Source organism: Trichomycterus rosablanca, chromosome 25, assembly GCF_030014385.1.
Source record: "Trichomycterus rosablanca isolate fTriRos1 chromosome 25, fTriRos1.hap1, whole genome shotgun sequence".
Classification (NCBI taxonomy): Eukaryota; Metazoa; Chordata; class Actinopteri; order Siluriformes; family Trichomycteridae; genus Trichomycterus; species Trichomycterus rosablanca.
This window is the reverse complement of record NC_086012.1, coordinates 14,126,275-14,148,052: the sequence shown is the minus strand read 5'-3', so window position 1 is coordinate 14,148,052 and position 21,778 is coordinate 14,126,275. Positions and strand designations below refer to the sequence as shown.

Sequence of the window (21,778 nt, the reverse complement as noted above, 5' to 3'; positions counted from 1 at the left end):
CCTGCATAATTGTTGAGTTCATGTGTTTTAGGCACAGCTAATGCTATTGAAATGAATTATATGCTTTAAGCTTTGTGGCAACATTGTGGGAAAGGCCTGTTGCCTTCCCAGCATGACCATACCATTATGCACAAAGCGAGGTCTATTAAGACATGGTTTAAAGAGTGTGATATGGGGTGCCCAGGTGGCACAGTGGGATATTCCACTAGCACACCAGTGCCGAGATTCTGAACTCCTCAGTAACCAGTAAAAAACAAATATAACAAATTGGTGCTGGACAGCAGTTTTGGATGAGAACTTATTTTTTTATGTCCTACAATGACGTTTGCATTGACATTTGTAAATGAAGCACTGTCTGTTATTGCTTTGTGAATAGTTATGTTGAAATATACAGTGTATCACAAAAGTGAGTACACCCCTCACATTTCTGCAAATATTTTATTATATCTTTTCATGGGACAACACTATAGAAATAAAACTTGGATATAAGTTAGAGTAGTCAGTGTACAACTTGTATAGCAGTGTAGATTTACTGTCTTCTGAAAATAACTCAACACACAGCCATTAATGTCTAAATGGCTGGCAACATAAGTGAGTACACCCCACAGTGAACATGTCCAAATTGTGCCCAAAGTGTCAATATTTTGTGTGACCACCATTATTATCCAGCACTGCCTTAACCCTCCTGGGCATGGAATTCACCAGAGCTGCACAGGTTGCTACTGGAATCCTCTTCCACTCCTCCATGATAACATCACGGAGCTGGTGGATGTTAGACACCTTGAACTGCTCCACCTTCCACTTGAGGATGCGCCACAGGTGCTCAATTGGGTTTAGTCCATCACCTTTACCTTCAGCTTCCTCAGCAAGGCAGTTGTCATCTTGGAGGTTGTGTTTGGGGTCGTTATCCTGTTGGAAAACTGCCATGAGGCCCAGTTTTCGAAGGGAGGGGATCATGCTCTGTTTCAGAATGTCACAGTACATGTTGGAATTCATGTTTCCCTCAATGAACTGCAGCTCCCCAGTGCCAGCAACACTCATGCAGCCCAAGACCATGATGCTACCACCACCATGCTTGACTGTAGGCAAGATACAGTTGTCTTGGTACTTCTCACCAGGGCGCCGCCACACATGCTGGACACCATCTGAGCCAAACAAGTTTATCTTGGTCTCGTCAGACCACAGGGCATTCCAGTAATCCATGTTCTTGGACTGCTTGTTTTCAGCAAACTGTTTGCGGGCTTTCTTGTGCGTCAGCTTCCTTCTGGGATGACGATCATGCAGACCGAGTTGATGCAGTGTGCGGCATATGGTCTGAGCACTGACAGGCTGACCTCCCACGTCTTCAACCTCTGCAGCAATGCTGGCAGCACTCATGTGTCTATTTTTTAAAGCCAACCTCTGGATATGACGCCGAACACGTGGACTCAACTTCTTTGGTCGACCCTGGCGAAGCCTGTTCCGAGTGGAACCTGTCCTGGAAAACCGCTGTATGACCTTGGCCACCATGCTGTAGCTCAGTTTCAGGGTGTTAGCAATCTTCTTATAGCCCAGGCCATCTTTGTGGAGAGCAACAATTCTATTTCTCACATCCTCAGAGAGTTCTTTGGCATGAGGTGCCATGTTGAATATCCAGTGGCCAGTATGAGAGAATTGTACCCAAAACACCACATTTAACAGCCCTGCTCCCCATTTACACCTGGGACCTTGACACATGACACCAGGGAGGGACAACGACACATTTGGGCACAATTTGGACATGTTCACTGTGGGGTGTACTCACTTATGTTGCCAGCTATTTAGACATTAATGGCTGTGTGTTGAGTTATTTTCAGAAGACAGTAAATCTACACTGCTATACAAGTTGTACACTGACTACTCTAAATTATATCCAAGTTTCATGTCTATAGTGTTGTCCCATGAAAAGATATAATGAAATATTTGCAGAAATGTGAGGGGTGTACTCACTTTTGTGATACACTGTATTACATCAAAAGTTTAAACCTGTGAACGTTTTTGAACTGGTAAAGCATCATTTTTATGCATACAGATGCAACACTACCAAACAGCTTCTACACTTACAGAGAGCCCTAACACATCCAGAGGAGAATTCTCTGCTCAGTGTTTACCTTCACCACTCTTCTCTGTGCTTTGACCAGAAAGTAGGAGTCATTCTCGGACAATAATTGATGATTAACACTTCTCCATGCAGAAACCTGATCTGAACAAAACTGGATCGAGCGGAAGAATGGACGGAGCCATCTGTAAAGTGATAGAGATGGATAGAGAAGTAAAGTGATAGAGATGGGCTGGGCTGGGCTGGCTGTATTATCCAGCAGCAGTGCCAGATCTCACTAATGCTTTAATGGCTGGATTAAAATACATACAGCCCTTTTTTAACAACAGGGAGCATGGTACAGCAGGTAGTGTGTGCAGCATGACATACAGGGTCTGTATGTTGTGTCCAAGACAGTGTTGGTACTTTAGTTTAGGCACTACATATAGTTATGTACTGTTACAGTGGTGATTGGCTCTAGTACACTAACAAGCATGTCTGTTTTATTGGACTAAAGTAAATCAATGCTATTTTTTTCTGAGGGCTTGTCTATAATGCTAATGCACCTGTATTATCCAACCACATGTATGACCATGATTTCATCAAGCAAAGTGCACTCATTCCTATCTTAATATGACAGTTAATTTGCAACTACATCATGAAGTATTACTACAGAGATTCTAAAGCACAGGTGTGGATAAATAGCTTGGGTGTGTGCATGTGTGTGTGTATTTTTGCCAGCATGCACTGCATGAGCAGGTGTGAAATGTAGAAAGCACAGAAGCAGAAAGAGCAGGAACATTTTATCAGTGACGGGTCAGAGAAAAATCCAAAATAGCCATGGGAGTGGATGTGGTTACCATAGCAACAATAGCATCTTCTTTTTTGGTGTAATCAAAATATATACACACAAACTGTGTACTACTGTATATGTTTTTACCAGTGTGGCAGGTAGTGTTGGTGCTACTCAGCTCCAGCAACCCAAGTTTAATCACTGTCTCCAGTACTCATTTATGCTCTTTGCTTTCCTTCCTACCAGCAGCAAAATTATCCCTAAAAGGGGACAGGAGGAGGAAGAGTGTGAGAGTGTTAATGGGATTATGTGACGCCTCGCAAAGGACTGGTTAATTGCTCACTGTTCTGTAATACTGAATAAAGAGGATATTATAGATGAAAGAATAAAATTTTATGTGTACAGTGTGCCACATTAAATATTTTGTTACAGGAAACCCAACTCAACCAAATGGTAACACACAGTTACTTATGCTATATTGCCAATTTATTTGTGAATACATGACCCTATTCCAGGTGTATGGGTATGTATTTGTAGTTGGACAACTTTGCAGCTACAATAGCCTTCAAAAAGCATTTGTGAGGTCACACATTAATGTTGGATAAAAAGGCCTGACTCGTAATCAGCTTCCAAATTCATTCCAAAGATGATGGGACCTCACTCAAGACTGTGCAGGCCAATGGACTTCCTTTACACCAAACTATGGGGGGTCTTGCTTTGTGTACAGGGAGACTGTCAAAACAGGAGTCGTCTGGTATCTGGTACTGGGATTGTACCAGCAGGTCCTTCAACTTGTGTACGTTGTGAGGTCATAATATATTGTACATAACATTGTACGCATATTATCATGTAAAACGATTTTATCTTGTTTATAAAGGAACAACTACGCCTACTTGAAGTTATTTGATTTTTGCTGCCACCTAATGGTCGTTACTGGTCATTACTGTCGTGAATCGTAAAAATCCCTGTTTAAAACCATTACTAAATAAACCGTCACTCAGGAGAATTCAGTAGCCCTTACTGGACCAGTGACCACACCTAGTTAAAATAAGCGAATAGACACAATTATTAAAGCAATAAGCCACGAGAGGCCGTGCGTTACTGTGATTTTAGCACGGGGATGACGTTTCCTAAAACTTCTTTCCCGTGCTAAAATCATAACAGTAACGCACGGTCTCGAGTGGCTTATTGCTTTTATAAAACGGCGGTCAACATAAAATATAATAAATACAACAATGTTTAATTCATAAATGTATTTATTGTGTATAAATTTACAGTAAAGCATTCTTCCGCGACACAAGGTAGTCCGATTAACAGTGTTGCTAGGCAACATGAGGGCGAAAATAACATTAACTTTTTCTATTCAGTGGCGTATTAATATGGAATGATGTGAGGTGGTCCTAGGTGTGCGTTTATCGGGGATTTTACAACGGCTTCGAACGCAGCTCAGCCAATCAGATTTTAGGACCGGAACTATCCGTTTTATAATGATGTATTTACCAAAGAATAGCCATACTAAAGAACCAGAACTTTTTAAAATATAAATTCTTGATTTAGAAATAAATTAGTGGGCCTAACCATGGGAAAGGACAACAATATCTAAATCATGCTATAGCCTTTACAGTCACCAGATGTTAAACTAGATAAGCACCTATTAGAGACCTGTTACAGCGTTCTTTGTCACAGTAATCAAAACATCAACTTACAACTTACAACTTTTTTTCCACATTTGCATACACAATGCTGTATATGTAGTTAGAAAGTAGAATTGAAACAGTTGTTCTGCAGTGCTTTTCAGTAAACATCCAATGATTGTTTGCAATCTTTCAGTTTATAAAGCAAATAATAAGTATTATAAATGCACATTGTAACTACATTTTAAATATTGCCTTTCTGGAAAAATAAATTTTGGACCGAATACCAATACTTCTTATGTATTTTGAATACTTCTACACTGTTCTATACTGCCCAGCCACAATAATTTGCTTAGTGTAGCACTACTTTCTTTGTCTGTGGCAGTTTCAAACACAGTTTCATTAATTCCATGCAAACACCTTTTCTATATAACAAAGAATGTATTTTGGAATTACTATGCTGTTGTGTGTCAGTAAGGGAAGACCGCTATGCAAATGTTCACACTTTGTTTGTAGTCGCAAACAACAGAAATGCAAAGTATGATCAAGGTGATTAGGTGAATCTGCCTTTGTAAACTTGCAGTGAAGAACAACAACAACATGTAAACCACAGAGTAAAAATGTTGTCCTTATTTGCGACTTATACAACCTAGATCCAAGATCCAGTTTGGAACCCCCTTAAAACTACAGAGCCACTCTTAACTGAAACAGCAGAAACAACATTTATATCTATTGTTCAGGGAGCTCAGCTAGTTAGTGGGACAAGACAACAGCTGAATTTGGAGAATTAAAAAAGTGCAAATTACTGCTGAGCCTTTTTTTCTGAAAGACTAAACAGCTGAATCTCAGGGCTGTGGTCAAAGGACAATCAAAAACTATAAAAGCTGTTGTTGACTGGCTCATATAATCAAACCAGGTGCAATCACACAAGATCCATCTCTAACAAAAGCATTGTCAAATCATTCTCACTCAGGATAGAAACATCTGTGTACACATGAGGTCCAAAGTTTACTAAGACTTAAAAGACAATATGTGATGTATTTAAGCAATGACAGTCTTTAAGTTTAAGTTACTTTAGATGTTGGAAGAATAAAACATTGTGCAAGATAATCTGGGTGGAAGTAAGTGTAATTTTCAACAAGTGGAATTATCATTGTTGCTTGACCTCATCCTTATATTGTCAGCAACGTTTTTATAATGACCAAATCTAAATATATTCCATTAAAACTGTTAGTTCTGTAGGTGACATTAGCACACAGCAAGGCCCTTAATCCTCACTTGCTCATTGTGTAAGCCGCTTTGGATAAAAGCGTCTGCTAAATGCTGAAAATGTAAAGTCAGTTATCCCTGTCTTTCTTTACAGCATTAGCTGGAAATTTATTAGACTAGTCATTAAAAGCTTTGCTCACCGATACACACATGTAAGATTAAATATAGGAGTCTAGTACCCTGTGTAGGGTACATTTCTGGCACCCTGTGTTTCTGGGTGGTGCTGGACCCATGCCTACCATGATTAGGACAAAGCTGTTATGGAAGATGGCTCTCCAGTTTAAAAGTTTGGGAGAAGTAAACCTTGAAATAGACGCACGCAGATGAAGTAAGATTTTTTTCTTGGCTATATAACAAAATAAACTGACCTAGTGTCTATAAACTTGCTTAAGTGAAGAGAGTCTACTGACTCCCAACAAACCCAGCAAGAGCTAATGAAGAGCCAAATCTTCTGACAGGCACAAGGATTGGAAGTCGATTCCAAGAAGAACCGATTCTCTGTTGTAAGTGATTCGTAATAGTGAGTCAATTCCACAAAAAGTTGAGATCACTCAATTCAGCATAGTGACAAATTTAGGAGGTTTAGTTGTTAAAGTTTGACAGATTCCATAAATATAAGTAAGGTAAATGATGTGCATAGGTTATAATATTAAAATTACTACCACACTGGTTATTGTAAAAAAAAATTGTGGTTATTATTGTTAAATCGACTTCTTAAATCTTCTTCATCAACTCTCTACATCTATATGAATCAGAGTCGTTTTTTGGAATCGAACAGCCTCAGAAACAGGTTGGGTTGCTTTTACTTTAGGAGTGTTTCCAAACGACCAATCGCTGATCTGTATTCAGCTTTTCTCTTTTGTTGTAATTAGGTAAATAGTTGTAGCTATAGCTTACTGTGTCATAGCCAAAGTTATGGCTTTTATAATGAGTTTGCTTATTAAATATGATATCTACAGTACTAGAAGAGCGTGCTGTAATTCTAGGCTGTGTAAATGCGCTTGCGTAGAGTCTCAGTATTGAGTTCGCAGTAGTTACCTAGAGAGCAACTGACAGGAGAGGAAGCACGACGAGAAGAATGGCATACCGATTGCGTGCTTGCTGTCCATCATGCTAGATGTCGGTAAGATCTCCCACCTAATCTGCCAGCTGTAAGGTAAGAGTGGTCTTATTAATACTGGAGTGCAAAAAGTACATTTATTTTACATAAGTGAAAGCTGGTGTTTTGTTTTTTTCTGCAGTGTTGCTCTGACGGATCTAATCAATCTTTCAGATGTTTCATGTCTTATCAGAAGAGGAGAGATGATTTACACATGAATGGGGATGGAGGAGAAGAATCACACTTGTGCTGGATTTTTCTCCTGGATGTTTTTTTGTATACTTTTATCTACAAGTAAGAAACTGCACATGCATTTTTACTGCAATCTTACAAAGAGTGCTGGTGCTTCACTGTAACAAAATGATTGGCATCCTTGGTCACTGACCAGGGTAAAAACGACATTTAAGCAGAATGGCAGAATTTGACAGTAATTTTAAACCCTGAGCATTGTCAAATTATTATCACTCAGAATAGAAACATCTGTGTACAGATGAGGTCCAAGGTTTACATACACTTGTAGAAGACAATATGTGATGTATTTAAGTAATGACAGTTTTTAGGTTTAAGTGACTTAAATAGTTATTTTAAATGTAGAAAGAATAAAACATTGTGTGAAGAATATGGGTAGTAATTTTGTCGATGTTGCTTAACCTCATCCTTATATTGTCAGCAACGTTTTTATAGTTTCCAAATCTAAATATAATATCCATTAAAACTGTTAGTTCTGTAGGTGACATTAGCACACAGCTAAGAAGTCAGTTATCCCTGTCTTTCTCCACAGCATCAGCTGAAAATCTATTAGACTGATCATCACTGATAATTAGTGCTACTTGCATTGATCCACATATGTGATCCACATATACACATATGTGAGATTTAATATAAGAGTCTAATACCCTGGACCCCACGTGGGCCAAGTTGTTTTTGTTTTGTTTTTTTGTTCTAGGCAAATTTACTTATGGATAAGCGCATGATGCTCAGCTATGCAAATGCTCTCTTTTATGAGATATGATCTTTAACTGTAATTTGTTTGATCTGCTTGTGCAGGAAAACAATATATTATTTAGTTGAATATAAATATTTATCTTTACTTTAAGAAATCCTCATGGGGTGGTGCGTGGGGTTGTTCTTGGGTCACTGAAAGTCACTGTCTGAAAACGGTTTAAAACCTCTGAGATAAGGTTTAGTCTGACTGCACTTATTATAAATTACATTGTAAAGTGGCATCTTGCCAAGGTCTGGAAGAAAATCCAAACTGTCACTTAACACTAAGAGGAAATTTGTCTGGAACAAATAACCCTTCAGCATAAGGTGACAGTTTCAGTTATCTTTCCAAATTTTTGAAACAAAGGTTTTATGTAAATCACATGCTTATTACATGTAGTTTATTTGTAATAAATCTAAGGATAATAAATCTAATTATGTAGCAACGTATGTGAATGGGATGCAGTATTTACAACATGACATGTTAGTCTAAACCTTTGCTCCACACACTTTAATAGAAAACAGGTTAGAAGCACTTAAAAAAGCTACTAAAAAGCCATGCTGTTGCAACATGTATACTGTTGGTTGGTATGTTCTTGCTGAAACAAGCAGTGACATCCCTGAAGATGTTTTCTAGGTGGAAACAAATGTTGCTATATGTAATGCATACATACCACTCAGCGTTAATGCTGCCCTCACAGAGTTACCCATGCTGTTGGCAATAACACCCCCCCGTAACATGACAGAGGCTTACTTTTCATGGTGATGATGAAATTACAAAATTCCTTGAAAATGTGTGAAAACAACTGTTAGACTTTTCAAAACGATAAAACGTGACCATGCTTGTAAATGACTTTTGGTGCTTATTAATACTCAATTATAAAAGTGTGACCTGTTACCTATTCACCTGTTTACCTGTGGAAAGTTCCCAAACACGTGTGTTTGATTATTTCACAAACTTACAGATTTGATTGTACACGTGCACAATTTATTTAGAATGTATTGCAGGCAATAAATTAGGAATGAACATATATTTATAAAAAACATCTATAATGCTGATAGGGTCCCATCGTTTTTGGGATTTGTGTTTGTAATTAGATAATAAGTATTTGTACAAACGCTGCATGTTGTTATTAATATTTGCATTATTGGTATGTTGTGTTCATAATATCTATTCCTTTCTATTTACATACATTTACTTGTATTCCTTTCCAGCAACGTCGTCAGTGCCCAGCAGCATACACTGTGAGATCCTGGAGCATGCCAACATCACCTGTTACTGGAGTGCTGTCAGTTTGGATCATACTAACTACACACTGTCAGTTAATAAGTAAGGCACGATGTATGCTCAATCATTAGTATATAAAAATGGTATCTGGAACTGTCTTATTTATGTCGAGTAAGATTCACATGTCGGCGAGTTGAGTGGTTTGATATACAGTGGCTTCCAGCCACACCCTGGTAAACACTGTTTGGCTTATTTTGGCACGTCTGATTTTGATGAAAGGTTTATAAGTGTGCAACATTGTGGCTCATCTGCATTTCTTAACTTTCACCTATACAGCTTGGGGTACTGAAACGGTAACTGAATTTGGTTTCTTGTTCTTTTTTAATAATGTTTGTGATTGTTGTGGTTGAGTGGTTGTTCCTCTAGTTGTACAAAAGCCCTACACTTATGCATGCTGTTTGTTTTCATTTTTTAGCAACGTTAATAACTGCATGAATACCAATTTAAAAACTTATTTTAACACAAAAGATACTTAAGATACTTTTATACAGTTATTAGAGAAGAATCTAACAACTTATATTTTCATAATAAATGGCTCATTCATGCAAACACCTTCATTTTTTTGGTAAACCTGTCATTTATATTTCCTCCATTGACATGTAGCACCTGTCCTTTTTCCAGACAAGAAACATGTATTTAAAGAGGTGTGCCACTAATTAAAAGCTGCTGGGACACTGATGTTGCTGAAAGTTGACATTGTTCATAGTTATGCAAGACATTTGGTTGGAGGCTAAATAAAGGTTGTTAGTGATTACATGGACAGCTGTTTGTGTCTTGCCCAGCAACCTACTAAGTCCAAGTACAAGCTTCATAGACTCACTTTAGTGTCTGTTCAACATTTTGTTTAGCTTTTTTCTTTTAGCCATTACCTGATTTATTTCTAATAATCTGTTATTAAAACTGATTCATCTTAAACCAGAGATGATTCCAACACACTTTCGGATGCTTACTTTGTGCTAACATCTCTAATAATTACAGTGGTAATTACAACTTGGTTCTTGGTTTTCTGATATTTGATTCTGTAGAAGGTAGGTAGGTAGGGGTTATGGTACTGTAAAAAAGTTAAAAAAAAATATGTGCTGTGTTGTATATTTTGCATTGTATAAATGAATTAGTTGAATAAACTACTGAAGAACGTGTTTAAACGGCATACTTTGTACATTTATTTGTTTTTCAGAACTAATTGTGGGACTAATTCCATGATCGTGGGCTCCTGTACTACAACAAACACTCAGTGCTCAGTGACAATCGGATCGTTGTCTCATTGCTTCTGTGTGGATGTGATGGCACAGTCCTGCTCAAAATCCACCAGATCACCTCCCCACTGCTTTAATGGGATTGATGCAGGTACCTACCATATTTTTTTAGACTCTTTTCCCATCCCACCTCTGTCAAGTCTTTACACCAGTCTACGTACTGATACCTTAGGTTGCACATTGTTGGACTGAAAGAGGTGCTTTATTATTGTGTTTAGCAAGCATTGATTTCTCTCTCCTCAATTTGTATTTTGTGCAGTTAAGCTGTACCCACCCGAGATCATATCTCTTGCCACAGTTCCCGGGAAAACCCAGTGTCTAAGGCTGAAGTGGATAGATCACATGTCTGAAAATGTGCCATCTGAGAGCAATTTTCGAAACATACAGATAGAATACAGCACTTCATACCAGGTAAGAATACACAGTCATTAGTACTGCATACCTTTCAAGTCTGATTAACTGAGACTATCTTTGAATTATCGTTAACTTTATGACAAGTTCTGCTCCATGTCGCTGTTTTTTTCTGAAGGGGTAGGGGGTGTCAGAGGGCAGAGGTTTAAGAGTCACAGTTTGCTACTGCATAAGACTGTAAAGAAGTACCAATTCTGTCTTATTCCTTTATTGTTTCAGTCCCAGTCCTGGAAAATGAATGCCAGTCTTCACGATTGGCAGAAAGATCTATGTGGCTTACATCCAGGAACAAAGTACTCGGTCAGGGTTCGAGCTCAGGACACAAGAGCGGCACAGCACTGGAGCTCCTGGAGCACCATCACACAGGCCACCACACCAGAAGCTGGTAAGGAGCTGAGTAAACAATCATTTATCCACTTTTGCTTTCGTTATTTCATATACTGTATCTCCAGTGTCTTTTATTTTTTCCACACACAATGTTAGTTGACTTTTTTTATTGACTTAGCACATGCTACTCAGGTGGAAATTTTCCAAATGTGAAAGAGAGGCTTTTTATTAGTGCCCAATTTTATTTTGGGCAGTTAAAATGTAATTGTAAGTGTCTAAAGCACAGAGCTAGGGGGTTTAAGGTCATAGAGATTTGTGGTGATCGGGGCTGTTGGCTTGCTGTCATTCTGCCTCTCTAATGCGATCGCTCAAGTTTGTTGACATGAAGGTGGATAGATGACATGTCTGAAAATGTTCCATCCTAGAGAAGCTTTTAAAAGATTAGGAAAGAAAAGGCAAGGGAGGTTGCAAGTGTTGCTAGTGTTATGACAGAGAAGGTAACACACACATATTTTTATGATAATAATACAGTTTGAGTTCTCTTTCAGCCCCAACAGCTGCACCCGAAATGTGGAGACACATCCAGCCAGTGGGCACGAATGCACAGAGGCTCATCACCTTGCTTTGGAAGGTAATAAAGTACCACAAATATAATAAATATACAGTGCTGGTCCCTGCTATTCTGGTTCTAGTCCTCTGCTATGTATAACTGTCTGAACCTATCTGTTTTTGTAATTCGACAATTTAAAAGCATGTTTAAAAACCACTGGTGTTGTACTTCAGTATTGTGTGTCTGCATGGCTGTGAAAGCCCAGTTCATGACGCTCTTGATAAACAGATTTGTGTGGTTGAATTTTACACACTAAGTGGTGCTGTTCTAAGAGCTTGTGTGGCCAAAATTTAATCAGATGTTGTTTAACTAGTTGTTTTGCCTGAGTAGACTCCACAGTCAATTTTTATTCGACTGTTAGCAATGCTTTTGGTTGGTGGTAAAACCAGGAATGAAATTGATTTGAATGTGAGTCCTTTGGTGATGCTTTCTATCTGACTATTTTATTTTGTTAAGCAATATGATCAGCACATAATTACCATTACTGACTTTTTCATATAAGCATAATTACCTGTGCGTTTGCCTCATCTCATAAGCGCCTCTCATGAATATTATCACCGCAGTCACTGTGTGCAATAATGCTTTAATGAGACTCTATGTAGATCTGTGTTTTATTATTATACATTGGTTATTTAAAATGTTATTGCTTAGTCACGGATTTGAGGTGGGGTGGCAGGAATTTGTCCCCAGGTCATGTAGCTTTAAAGTAAGAGTGAAGAAACCAAAGATGTGTATTTCATTTTTTTGTAAAGGGAGCGTGGGTTGTAGTTACCACCTACACAATTATCTTTTACTCATAGGTTGTATAATATAAAAGATCTGGGCAATAATATATATCATCATGAAATATATACTGTATGTAGCGACCCTATAGTCATGGTTAGATGTCTTCAAAAATTGCATGAAAAAGTTTCTGGTATACCAACAATGTAATATAAATGTACATATAATGTGACAGATGGTTTTGGCTATATCACCCACCCCTATTTCACAATATAGTGCCCACTTCTCTTTCCTTCCTTTCCTTGAATTCAAAACACTCAGTTCCCTAATTCAGACTATGTTATGTGTAAAAAACGCAACAAATGTACAAATTCCTATAATACAAGAGGAACAAGAAAGCCATATGACGCATATATGTGGATTTTGTAAGCATTTAAAATAATTGTTTTTTATATCAGTTCTTTTGGGGTTTTGTACAATTTTCTTTTAATTAATCAGTTTTATTAAAGGTTCAGATTTAAGTTGATTTTAGATTTCTTTTCGTTAATTTCTTTTATTTCATTATAATATATTTCAATTTGGGTGGCCCAGTGGTGCAGCTGAGAGAATAACTGATGCTGGCGAGGGTCCTGGGGTACTTGGTTTGATTGACTTCTCTGGTTTGTTTCTGCTTGCAATAGGTTAAAGTGGTTTAACAAGTGAATTGGTAAATTTGATGCCCACCAATGGATGGATTGACACTTTGACTGCTATGTATACCAGCCTGGCTCCCGATCTATTTGGGGTAGCCTTTGGACCAACAGCACACATTTGATAAAGGAAGTGCCCTCCAAGTTAATGACCTTTAGCAACATTGATTTCAACTTAATGCTTTCTGTAATTCAATTCTCGTCTTTCACATTGCTGTGGAGGAATTTACTCCATGCGTCTTTGCAGAACAGCTTTAAATCAAACACTTTGCATGGTGGTGCAGTGGGTAGTGCTGTCACCTCACACAAGAAGGGTCTGGGTTTGATTCCTGTGTGTTCTCCCTGTGTCTGATGGCACAATCTGTTCATATGAATGTCAGCTATAAGGCTGCTGATTTTTAGCAGCAGTATAGTTTAAAAATCTACAGTTACTAAACTGAAGATCTTCGTTCTTTCTCAGCCTCTCCTGTGGCCGGACACTAATGGTGTGATTCTGCACTACACTGCTTTATGCTGGAATAACCTGGACTCTGGACACTGGGACTGTGGTGATATAGATTCCTCCAGCACTTCCTGTGTTTTTTCTGTGTCTGCTCAACCCTGTACCTGTAACCTGTCTGCATCCAACTGTGCTGGGACTTCACCAGCTGCTTCAATGTACATACCTAGAGAACAAGATACAGGTGAGTCATCAGCAGGTTTTGACATTCTTAAGACTAAAGGCATTTCAGGATTGTCAGTTTGGGTTTGATTAGGCCTCGAAGGTAGCTTGGGGCTGGTCCATTTTTGGCTTTGTAGGCAAGATGGTGTGCAGTCCAGGAACTAAATCCATGTAGTTGCACATGGCTTAGGTCTTCTAGCACTGCTTACTTTGTTCTTCCATAGTGCTCCCAGCACCTGAAAGCATCAGCATCACCCCACTGGACGACTTCCAGCTGAACGTGGTATGGAAAGTGGCAATAGACCTATCAGAGGCCAGCTTTGTAGTGGAATGGTTTCTAATACCCAACAACACAGCTTGCGCTTTGCACTGGAAAATTCTAAATGGCTCCACAAGAAACTTTATTATTACAGGTGAATTTCTATCTATATACGACTGAATCTAGTCATATCCAATTACCCTATTGCATTACGCTTTCTCTCTAGATTCTGTCTAATAGTTCACAAACTTTCCTTGGTACTGGTTATTATATAATGATATCTATGTTAATTATATTATAATTAGTCGTTTATATGATATGAAATTGTATTGTGTGTGTTTTGCAGATGGCTTACAACCTGAAGTCCCGTATAATGTTTCCGTCCGAGTTTTTCACAACAATGCAGTTGGGGCTGCAAGATTTGCCACTGCTTTTACTCGACAGGGAGGTTGGTACTAGACTTGGTACTAGACTGATGATTCAAGGGAAAATGCATGCTTGATTGTACAGTACATGAAGAGTAGATGAAATTGCTCCTTATGATTTATGATGTAGTGCGGCTTTTATGGCATTAATTAAAACAAATTGTAGTTAATCCAAGTGGAATACTTATTACTTTTTAATTTCTTACGTAACCTTGAATCAATTCGGTAGTAACAATATTGCATCCAGCGCAGTGTTGGTGTTTCATAATAGTTATGAAGCCATATTAAAAAAGAGAAGCGTTTTTCAATCCAGCCCATTGCCAGTTTCAAACCACATAGAAAAGAAACCACGAAATTACTACAAACAGGATTAATTTGAGATTCAAAAGGGAGGTTGGTTTTAAACCATGTGACCTGTTTATTACTGCCTCTGGTTCTCAGTTCCCTCTGTTGGCCCAACGCTGGAAGTGCTTCAGACAGCAAGTGACTGTGTGACTCTGAAGTGGCGAGCTCTTCCTCTGGAGATACTGAGGGGATTCATCCAAAACTACATCGTTTTATATCAAATCTCTGGCAAAATGAAATGTGAGTTCTCATTTGTACAGAACACGTAGCATTGGATAATGAATTGTGTTTTATTAAAATTAAATAGGAATATTGGGCACTTTACATATCAGTAGTAGCACAGTGTTAGTCTGGACTGCATTAAACAAATAAAAGCAACAGCTTTAAAGCAAACGTGATTTTGAAATCATATTTTTTTGAAAAGTATTTTTTAACACATTATGAAATTTAGGGTCCTGGGATGGCGTCGCAGTCTGTTATGCTAGCACACCACCTATCAGCTATCAGCCGACCAGGTGTCTACACAGACATGATTGGCTATGTCTGGGGGAATGGACGTATTGAATATGACCATTTATAGGATGAGTTTTATTACAATATATATAAACTTTTTAAATGTTGGTATAAAAATTGTTAATGTTATTAGTCCTTAATTGGCTGTTTTGCATAGAAGTCTGTCCTGTTTGCATTTGATAAATGCATGTCTGCATTATCATAAGTCCACGCTGGAGCCAATTCCACATAATTTGTCATCAGTGCACCTGATGAAATAAGTGCAGTCAGACAGCCGTACATATTTGTGTAACATCAGCACTCCATCATGTTTCGCAGCTCAAGTGTTAGGAAGAAATGTTGAGCAGTTTTCCCTGACTGATCTTTCTCCGGGGGAGTACAGCTTCTGTGTGACGGCCAACACGGTGGCAGGGGACGCTGCAGGCCCGTGGGTCACTGTGGTTGTGTGTAAGTCATTAAAAAGTCAGCTTCTGGTTTTAATTAGTGCTTATTTATGTATTAGTGCTGCTCTGTGAGTTTGTGAAATTGTGTGTGTGTGTGTGTGTGTGTGTGTGTGTGTGTGTGTGTGTGTGTGTTAACAGGGAGTGATAACATACCAGTGATGGCCATAGTCTTGTGCGCTGTAGGATTTCTGCTGATTGTAGTAATCTTGCTAAGCCAGGCTGTGAGGTAAATCAGTAACTTTGGATAAACATTGTACATAAAAACACAAATATATATTTGGCACATTCTAACAGTGTATTGACTGCTCTTAATTTCCCCTGTTTAAATCACTGGGCAAGTAGGTGGTGCAGATCTATCAATGAATAAATAAAAAGATTTAAAAATGTACTCTTATGTTGTTCAGGATTCAGCAAAGTCTCTGTCCAGCCATCCCTGACCCCTCCAAGAGCAACCTGTCCTCCTGGCCATCTATTTCTTCACGTCAGGTAACACCAAAAAGCACTTTGTTGCATCTCCACACATAAAAGATTTGTTTACAGATGATGACTGACTAGATGCAAGGATTAATTTCAGTTCGATCATTAGCTTGTTAGACATTCTATTCCAAAACTATAGACATTAATGTGGAAGTGCCCCCACCCTCTTGATGTTATAACAGCCTCTACTCATCTAGGAGCAATTTACACAAGATTTTAGAGTGTTTGAAAATTTGTGCTTATTAAGTCAAAGGCATTTGAAAACTCTGCACTGAGAGGACTTTTGGATAGGAAAGCCTGGTTCTGGTCCATTCCAAGGCTGTTCATTGGAGTTACGGTTAGGGCTCTGGAATTTCTCCACACCAGACTCTTTAAAATGTCTTTATAGACCTTGCTTTGTGCATGGAGGTACAATCATACTGGAACAGGAAAGACCTTTGCCAAACTGTATCCACTGTAAGTTGGAAGCATATAATTGAGGGGTGTCCAAATAATGTACATAAAGTCTTATGGAAATGTCTTAAAATAGCATGAATTACTGTATTATGAATACTGCTTTGTTTACTCTTTGTGTGCTGAAGAAAAATTTACTGTAGCCACTAGGGGGCAGATGGATCCAAAACGTCTTTGCCGACAAGCTTTTGAGCAGGTTTTGTCAGTCCTGGTTCCTGGAAGGTTGTAGCCCTACAGTAATTTATAGTATCTCTTAAAACTGACAAAACTGCATTTTTACAGGGATGATATGGGTGGGGAACAAATAGTGTTTTACAGTAATCAATTTATGTTTTGCAAAATGTTTCGTGTGTTTTTTTCACTCAAGACCTGCTATGTTTCATTTTAATAGCAGAATAGGCCATGCATTTTTTAGAACTTTAAACAAATTACTTAAAAAAAAAAAAAAAAAATCACAGTTTTATTTAAAATCATACATTTAAAACAAAGAAAATAGTGTGTAGTGTACATGTTAGGGCTCAGCCACTGACTGGTAAAATTAAGAGATTGATGGCTTGGATCACACAGTAATAGCTCATCAAAACTGTACAATTTACTGCTTTTATATGAAGAGATACAACTAATATTGAGCAGAATTAAGTTCACCATATCGGTCCGGCACTCCACAACAGTCCCAGTTTTTTATGCGGCCCCTTGGAAAATTTAATTGCCCATCTCTGGCTTGGATTGATGTGTTGGAGGGTGTGTTTGTCTGCAGTTGTACAAAATATCGAGGGTTATTATCCAATGGGAGATTAAATATAATCATGTAAATAATAAAAAAACAGAGTAGTCAGAATGATGAATGACTGATTACGTTAGATGATGAATAACTCTCTTTTTCTGTCTCTCTCTATCTGTATCTGAAAGCTTCCAGTCTTGGACTTCAAACCTTCTCCTCCTCCTCTTCTTAAGCCCATTTTTGTAGGGCGATTACCTGGCACTTGTGATTACCACCATCATGAGGAGAGTCAAGTCTGGGCTTTCAGCAAATATATTAACTTCTATACTCCAGTTATGGCCAATACAGACAAACGAACATCTGAACCAACATTTAGTAAACTGGATGATGAAGAAATGACTGAAGATCTAACCACTGACTTTAGTCACCAGAACAGCATCATGACAAAACTACAGAGCAGCATCCAACCTGACTCATCTTCTAGTTTTTCAGCAGTTCCTGATTCCTACCTTGACATAGACATGGTGGACACAGGTTTATGTGAAAGAAACTTTGAGATATGTCAAGAGACCAATACATTTTCTAGTCCACCACTTTCCACATCCTGTGGTAGAGTGGACACACTGGACAATGATCATCTTCATAAAAAGAACATTATGTCCAGGTTAAAATCGTGTTGTTACACTCATGTATCTACCAGTTGTCTTCCAGTCACTGAGTCATATCATGATCTTTGTACACTTAATCAAAATTTCTGTAATCCTTTACCTAAAAGTAGTCTTTCAGAAACCCATCTATCCTCTAGTTACCATCCAGTCTCTGAGCCTTCACTGGAGTGTGATGGTTATATAACAGTGGACGCAGCTGACTTTCTTCATCAAAGTATGTCGAAAACCGGGGCCTGTGGCTACATTCATCTGTCGACTAGTTATCTACCAGTTCCTCTGTCCAATTCAGATTCTGCATTAAAGGAAACAGACTCAAGTACATTTCTTTATAAAAACAGTTTAAAGTCCTGCTGCTTCAACTATGCTCAGACTCTTGACTCACACTCTTCACTTGATTTTGAAATAGACGATGTTTATAGGACTTTAGAGCCAGATGAGTGTCCATTACAGAAACACAATACAGAAGACTCAGCAGACCTGCTAAGATCATGAATGTCAATCAATGCATTAAAATGTAAAGATTCCGAGCTTGTGAGTTGAAATCTCTGATGCCATCAATCTTACCAAGCATCCAATAGACACAGCTGGCTGTATCTGAAGAAGCGAGGATGATGGGGTTTCGTTCATGTTGCACAAATATAACTTCTGCTGTCTGGTTGAGCCTGAACAAGTGGTGGATGATTCACAGAATAGAATAGCGTGAGTCTCCATACGCAATATGGATCTCTGTAAGATTCCATTGCTGAGAGGTTCAGCTTTAAATCTTAGGAACGTGAAATCTAAAGGCATTAAAATGTATTCATTTTACACCTTCCAAACTTTGATTTGGCTCTAAACTCTGGGTCAGTATCTTCCCTCCCAGCTTTTTATCTGTGTGAAATAATGAGAAACATTAAACACTTTTACACAGATTTAGACTTTTAACAAATTGAGAGAGTTTGTATGGCAAGGCTAGTTAATTTCTTTTATAAATTTTAGTAAATGCTTGGAAGGTTGTGGCGTTGTTTTTTTTTTTCAATAAGTATACTTAAAATGTGCAATCTAAATGAAAATTATAAATAGTTTAAACAAGAAGGTGCTGTAGATTTTATTAAGTGTAGCGGATGATTAGGCATTGCATGTTTTGACATGTTTTTTTTATTTTACATTCCAAGAATGCATGTTTTTATATCATCAGCAGCTGATTTGTATGTTAAGTTTCGCATGTTTTAGCCAGTCATCATTTTGTTTTTTTAATGCACAATCAAAATCGAGACCTCATGTTTTGTTGACTCATTTATGGCCATGCAGTACAATGTTTGTTTTGTGTGTCTTGTGTAACTGTTCATGACAAAGCCAACATATTTATGAATGAAGAAAAAAAACTCTACAACTGTGATAAAACTGTGAGTTTGGTCTTGTTTCAGTAAAGAATCTAATAACAGATGTTTTATCTCATGTATCTTGGACTTCTGTGTTTGTTTATCATTGTTACAGTGACTGAACAGTTTGTGAACCCATTTCAATTGAATGAATTTCTGCATAAATTACAAATACAATGTGCTCTGATCTTCACAAATAACGAGTGTCAGAGAACTTAAAGGAGGAATTTTAAAGATGGGTGAAGCTGCAAAAAGCTACAGAAGCATTTCTAAAGACCTAGAAGGTTATAAATCATCATTACGAGAAATCATGTACAATTTAAGTAAATTTAGTACTGCTGCTAATTCCCTAGAAACCTAGGGAAACCTAAAAACCCACAAAAGCATGTTGTCTATGCTAAAAACAAGGTGAGAAAAAACCTAAAAGCAAAATATCTGATAATCTATTGAAACCTATTCTGTTTGTGTACCCACTGTACACTGAACAACGATGTTAATGTAAGGATACAACCATTCTTGGTCATTAACATTCCAAAGCCATTGGGATACTTGAGGGAGCTTCAGTGATACCTACCACCAGTGATACCCATGTAGTGGTTCATGACACTTTTTCATTACATCAGACATGTGGGCTGGTGCCATGTGTTCTACTAATAATTAGTTAGGTAATTGTGGTTTATTTAACCTTTGTTTTGATTTGATTCATAGTGATGGTACATGATTTCTACAGCAGGGTTGACGTGTTTGTTTTGTTGTTTTCTTTCCTTTGATACGTCTTTAATTTCTATGCCGTTCTTGTTTCTCTTGGTGTCATTGTATCTTCATTGTTTATTGGCTGTAAATCCTAAAGTGTAATAATAGTCACAGGTCACACAGTTTTCCTTTACGTCTGTCTGTGACTTTAAATATTCTGTTTTTTACCACCTGTACATGATGACCTGGGTGTATATGTACACTCTCGAAGTCATGAAGCTCTGCAAACCTTAGAAACCCTTTTTTCTGTTGCTTTTGTTATTTCTGTATTTTTTTGATAAATAGTATGTTATCATATTTTTGCTGAACTGTTCTACATTATCAGACCCCCAACCTGGCTGGAATGTCCGGAAACCTCTATAAAACTAGCTGAATGGAAACAGTGGTTTTGTGCTGAAGTAAAGAATTGGACAGAGCTGAGGAAAGCAAAACGAGGAAGAGCACAGTTCATTATCTTTTCCTGTGCATGGAATTCCTAACGGTTACTTTTTGTTTGGACAGACGCACTGCGGCCCCGGTATCCCACAAACATCCATCCGCTTGGATTAGGGAATTTCAAACCGATTCCATAAACATGGCAATGAGTTCAGTAAACTTCAGTGGTCTACTTAGTTGCCATATCTTTACCCAATAAGATACTTTAGGGTGTGATGAAACAGGAGATTTGCAACATGAATGTGCAGCTGATAAATCAACAATTACAAGATGCATTAATCTCAAAAGAAATGGTTTCAGCACCTTGTAAAATCCTATAAAGAATGCTATAAAGAATCTAGCATTATTTAGTATGATGACGTTAATAAAATGACTAGTAAGTGTAGAAACATTTTAAGTCGAAGAGATGAAGTCGAAGAGATAAAGTATATGAGTGGGAAAGAGTGTAAAATAGTTAGCATGGATGTCAGTAACTGCCAAATGTCCCACAATGGAAAATCCTGCATTGATATCATCATAAAAACATTGAACATTGGGTTCCTACAAAGATCTAAATATATTATAAAAGTCTTTTTATTTTTGGCAAAACAGGGCATGAGGGGTGTTTTTTTCCAAAATAATTCTTGCGACATGTTTCTGCAAAAGGTCAAATCATTCACATTAAGTCTCTTCTTAAAATACCCTTTCGCTTTAAAAATGAAAGCATAATTATTGAAATGGAAAAGCTTTTCTTATGTTTCTTTATTCAGACAAGCTAAATGTCAAACCCCAAACTGTCATGCATCCCTTCTATAATGTTTTATTTATTTTAAAGTTATTTCAGGAGTGTATATAACTCTTTGTATGGACCAGGGAAATGTTTAAACCCAGGTTTGAAGAAAAAAAAGTATGTTTATTAAAAAATAGTTCATGTATGTTCTGTTTGTCTGTCTTTGCTTAGACAGAATTTTTGCAGTATTATTTGAAAAACTCCCCAACTAGATCTAGCAATCTAAGCAGTAAAACATTTTGACTTAAATTAAGTGTGTGCAGTGTAAATCTGTAAAATATGGTGGTGGATGCATGTTATTGGGATACTTTTAGCAGCAGGGACTCACAATATGGTTAGGATTGGTGTAAAAATTG

General features: G+C 37.8%; 1 protein-coding gene across 1 annotated transcript; it reads left to right on the top strand.

Annotated features, from left to right (window-relative positions):
* Positions 1–7,053: 7,053 nt before the first annotated feature.
* LOC134302638 (interleukin-31 receptor subunit alpha) lies at positions 7,054–19,523 on the top strand. Its single transcript, XM_062987803.1, has 14 exons — positions 7,054–7,145; positions 9,051–9,165; positions 10,301–10,470; positions 10,639–10,790; positions 11,010–11,175; positions 11,666–11,748; positions 13,600–13,822; positions 14,025–14,213; positions 14,406–14,507; positions 14,926–15,069; positions 15,661–15,789; positions 15,924–16,011; positions 16,190–16,271; positions 17,625–19,523. The coding sequence occupies exons 1-14, from the start codon at positions 7,070–7,072 to the stop codon at positions 18,594–18,596; spliced, it is 2,691 nt and encodes an 896-aa protein (XP_062843873.1). The 5' UTR covers positions 7,054–7,069; the 3' UTR covers positions 18,597–19,523.
* The last annotated feature ends 2,255 nt before the right edge of the window (positions 19,524–21,778 follow it).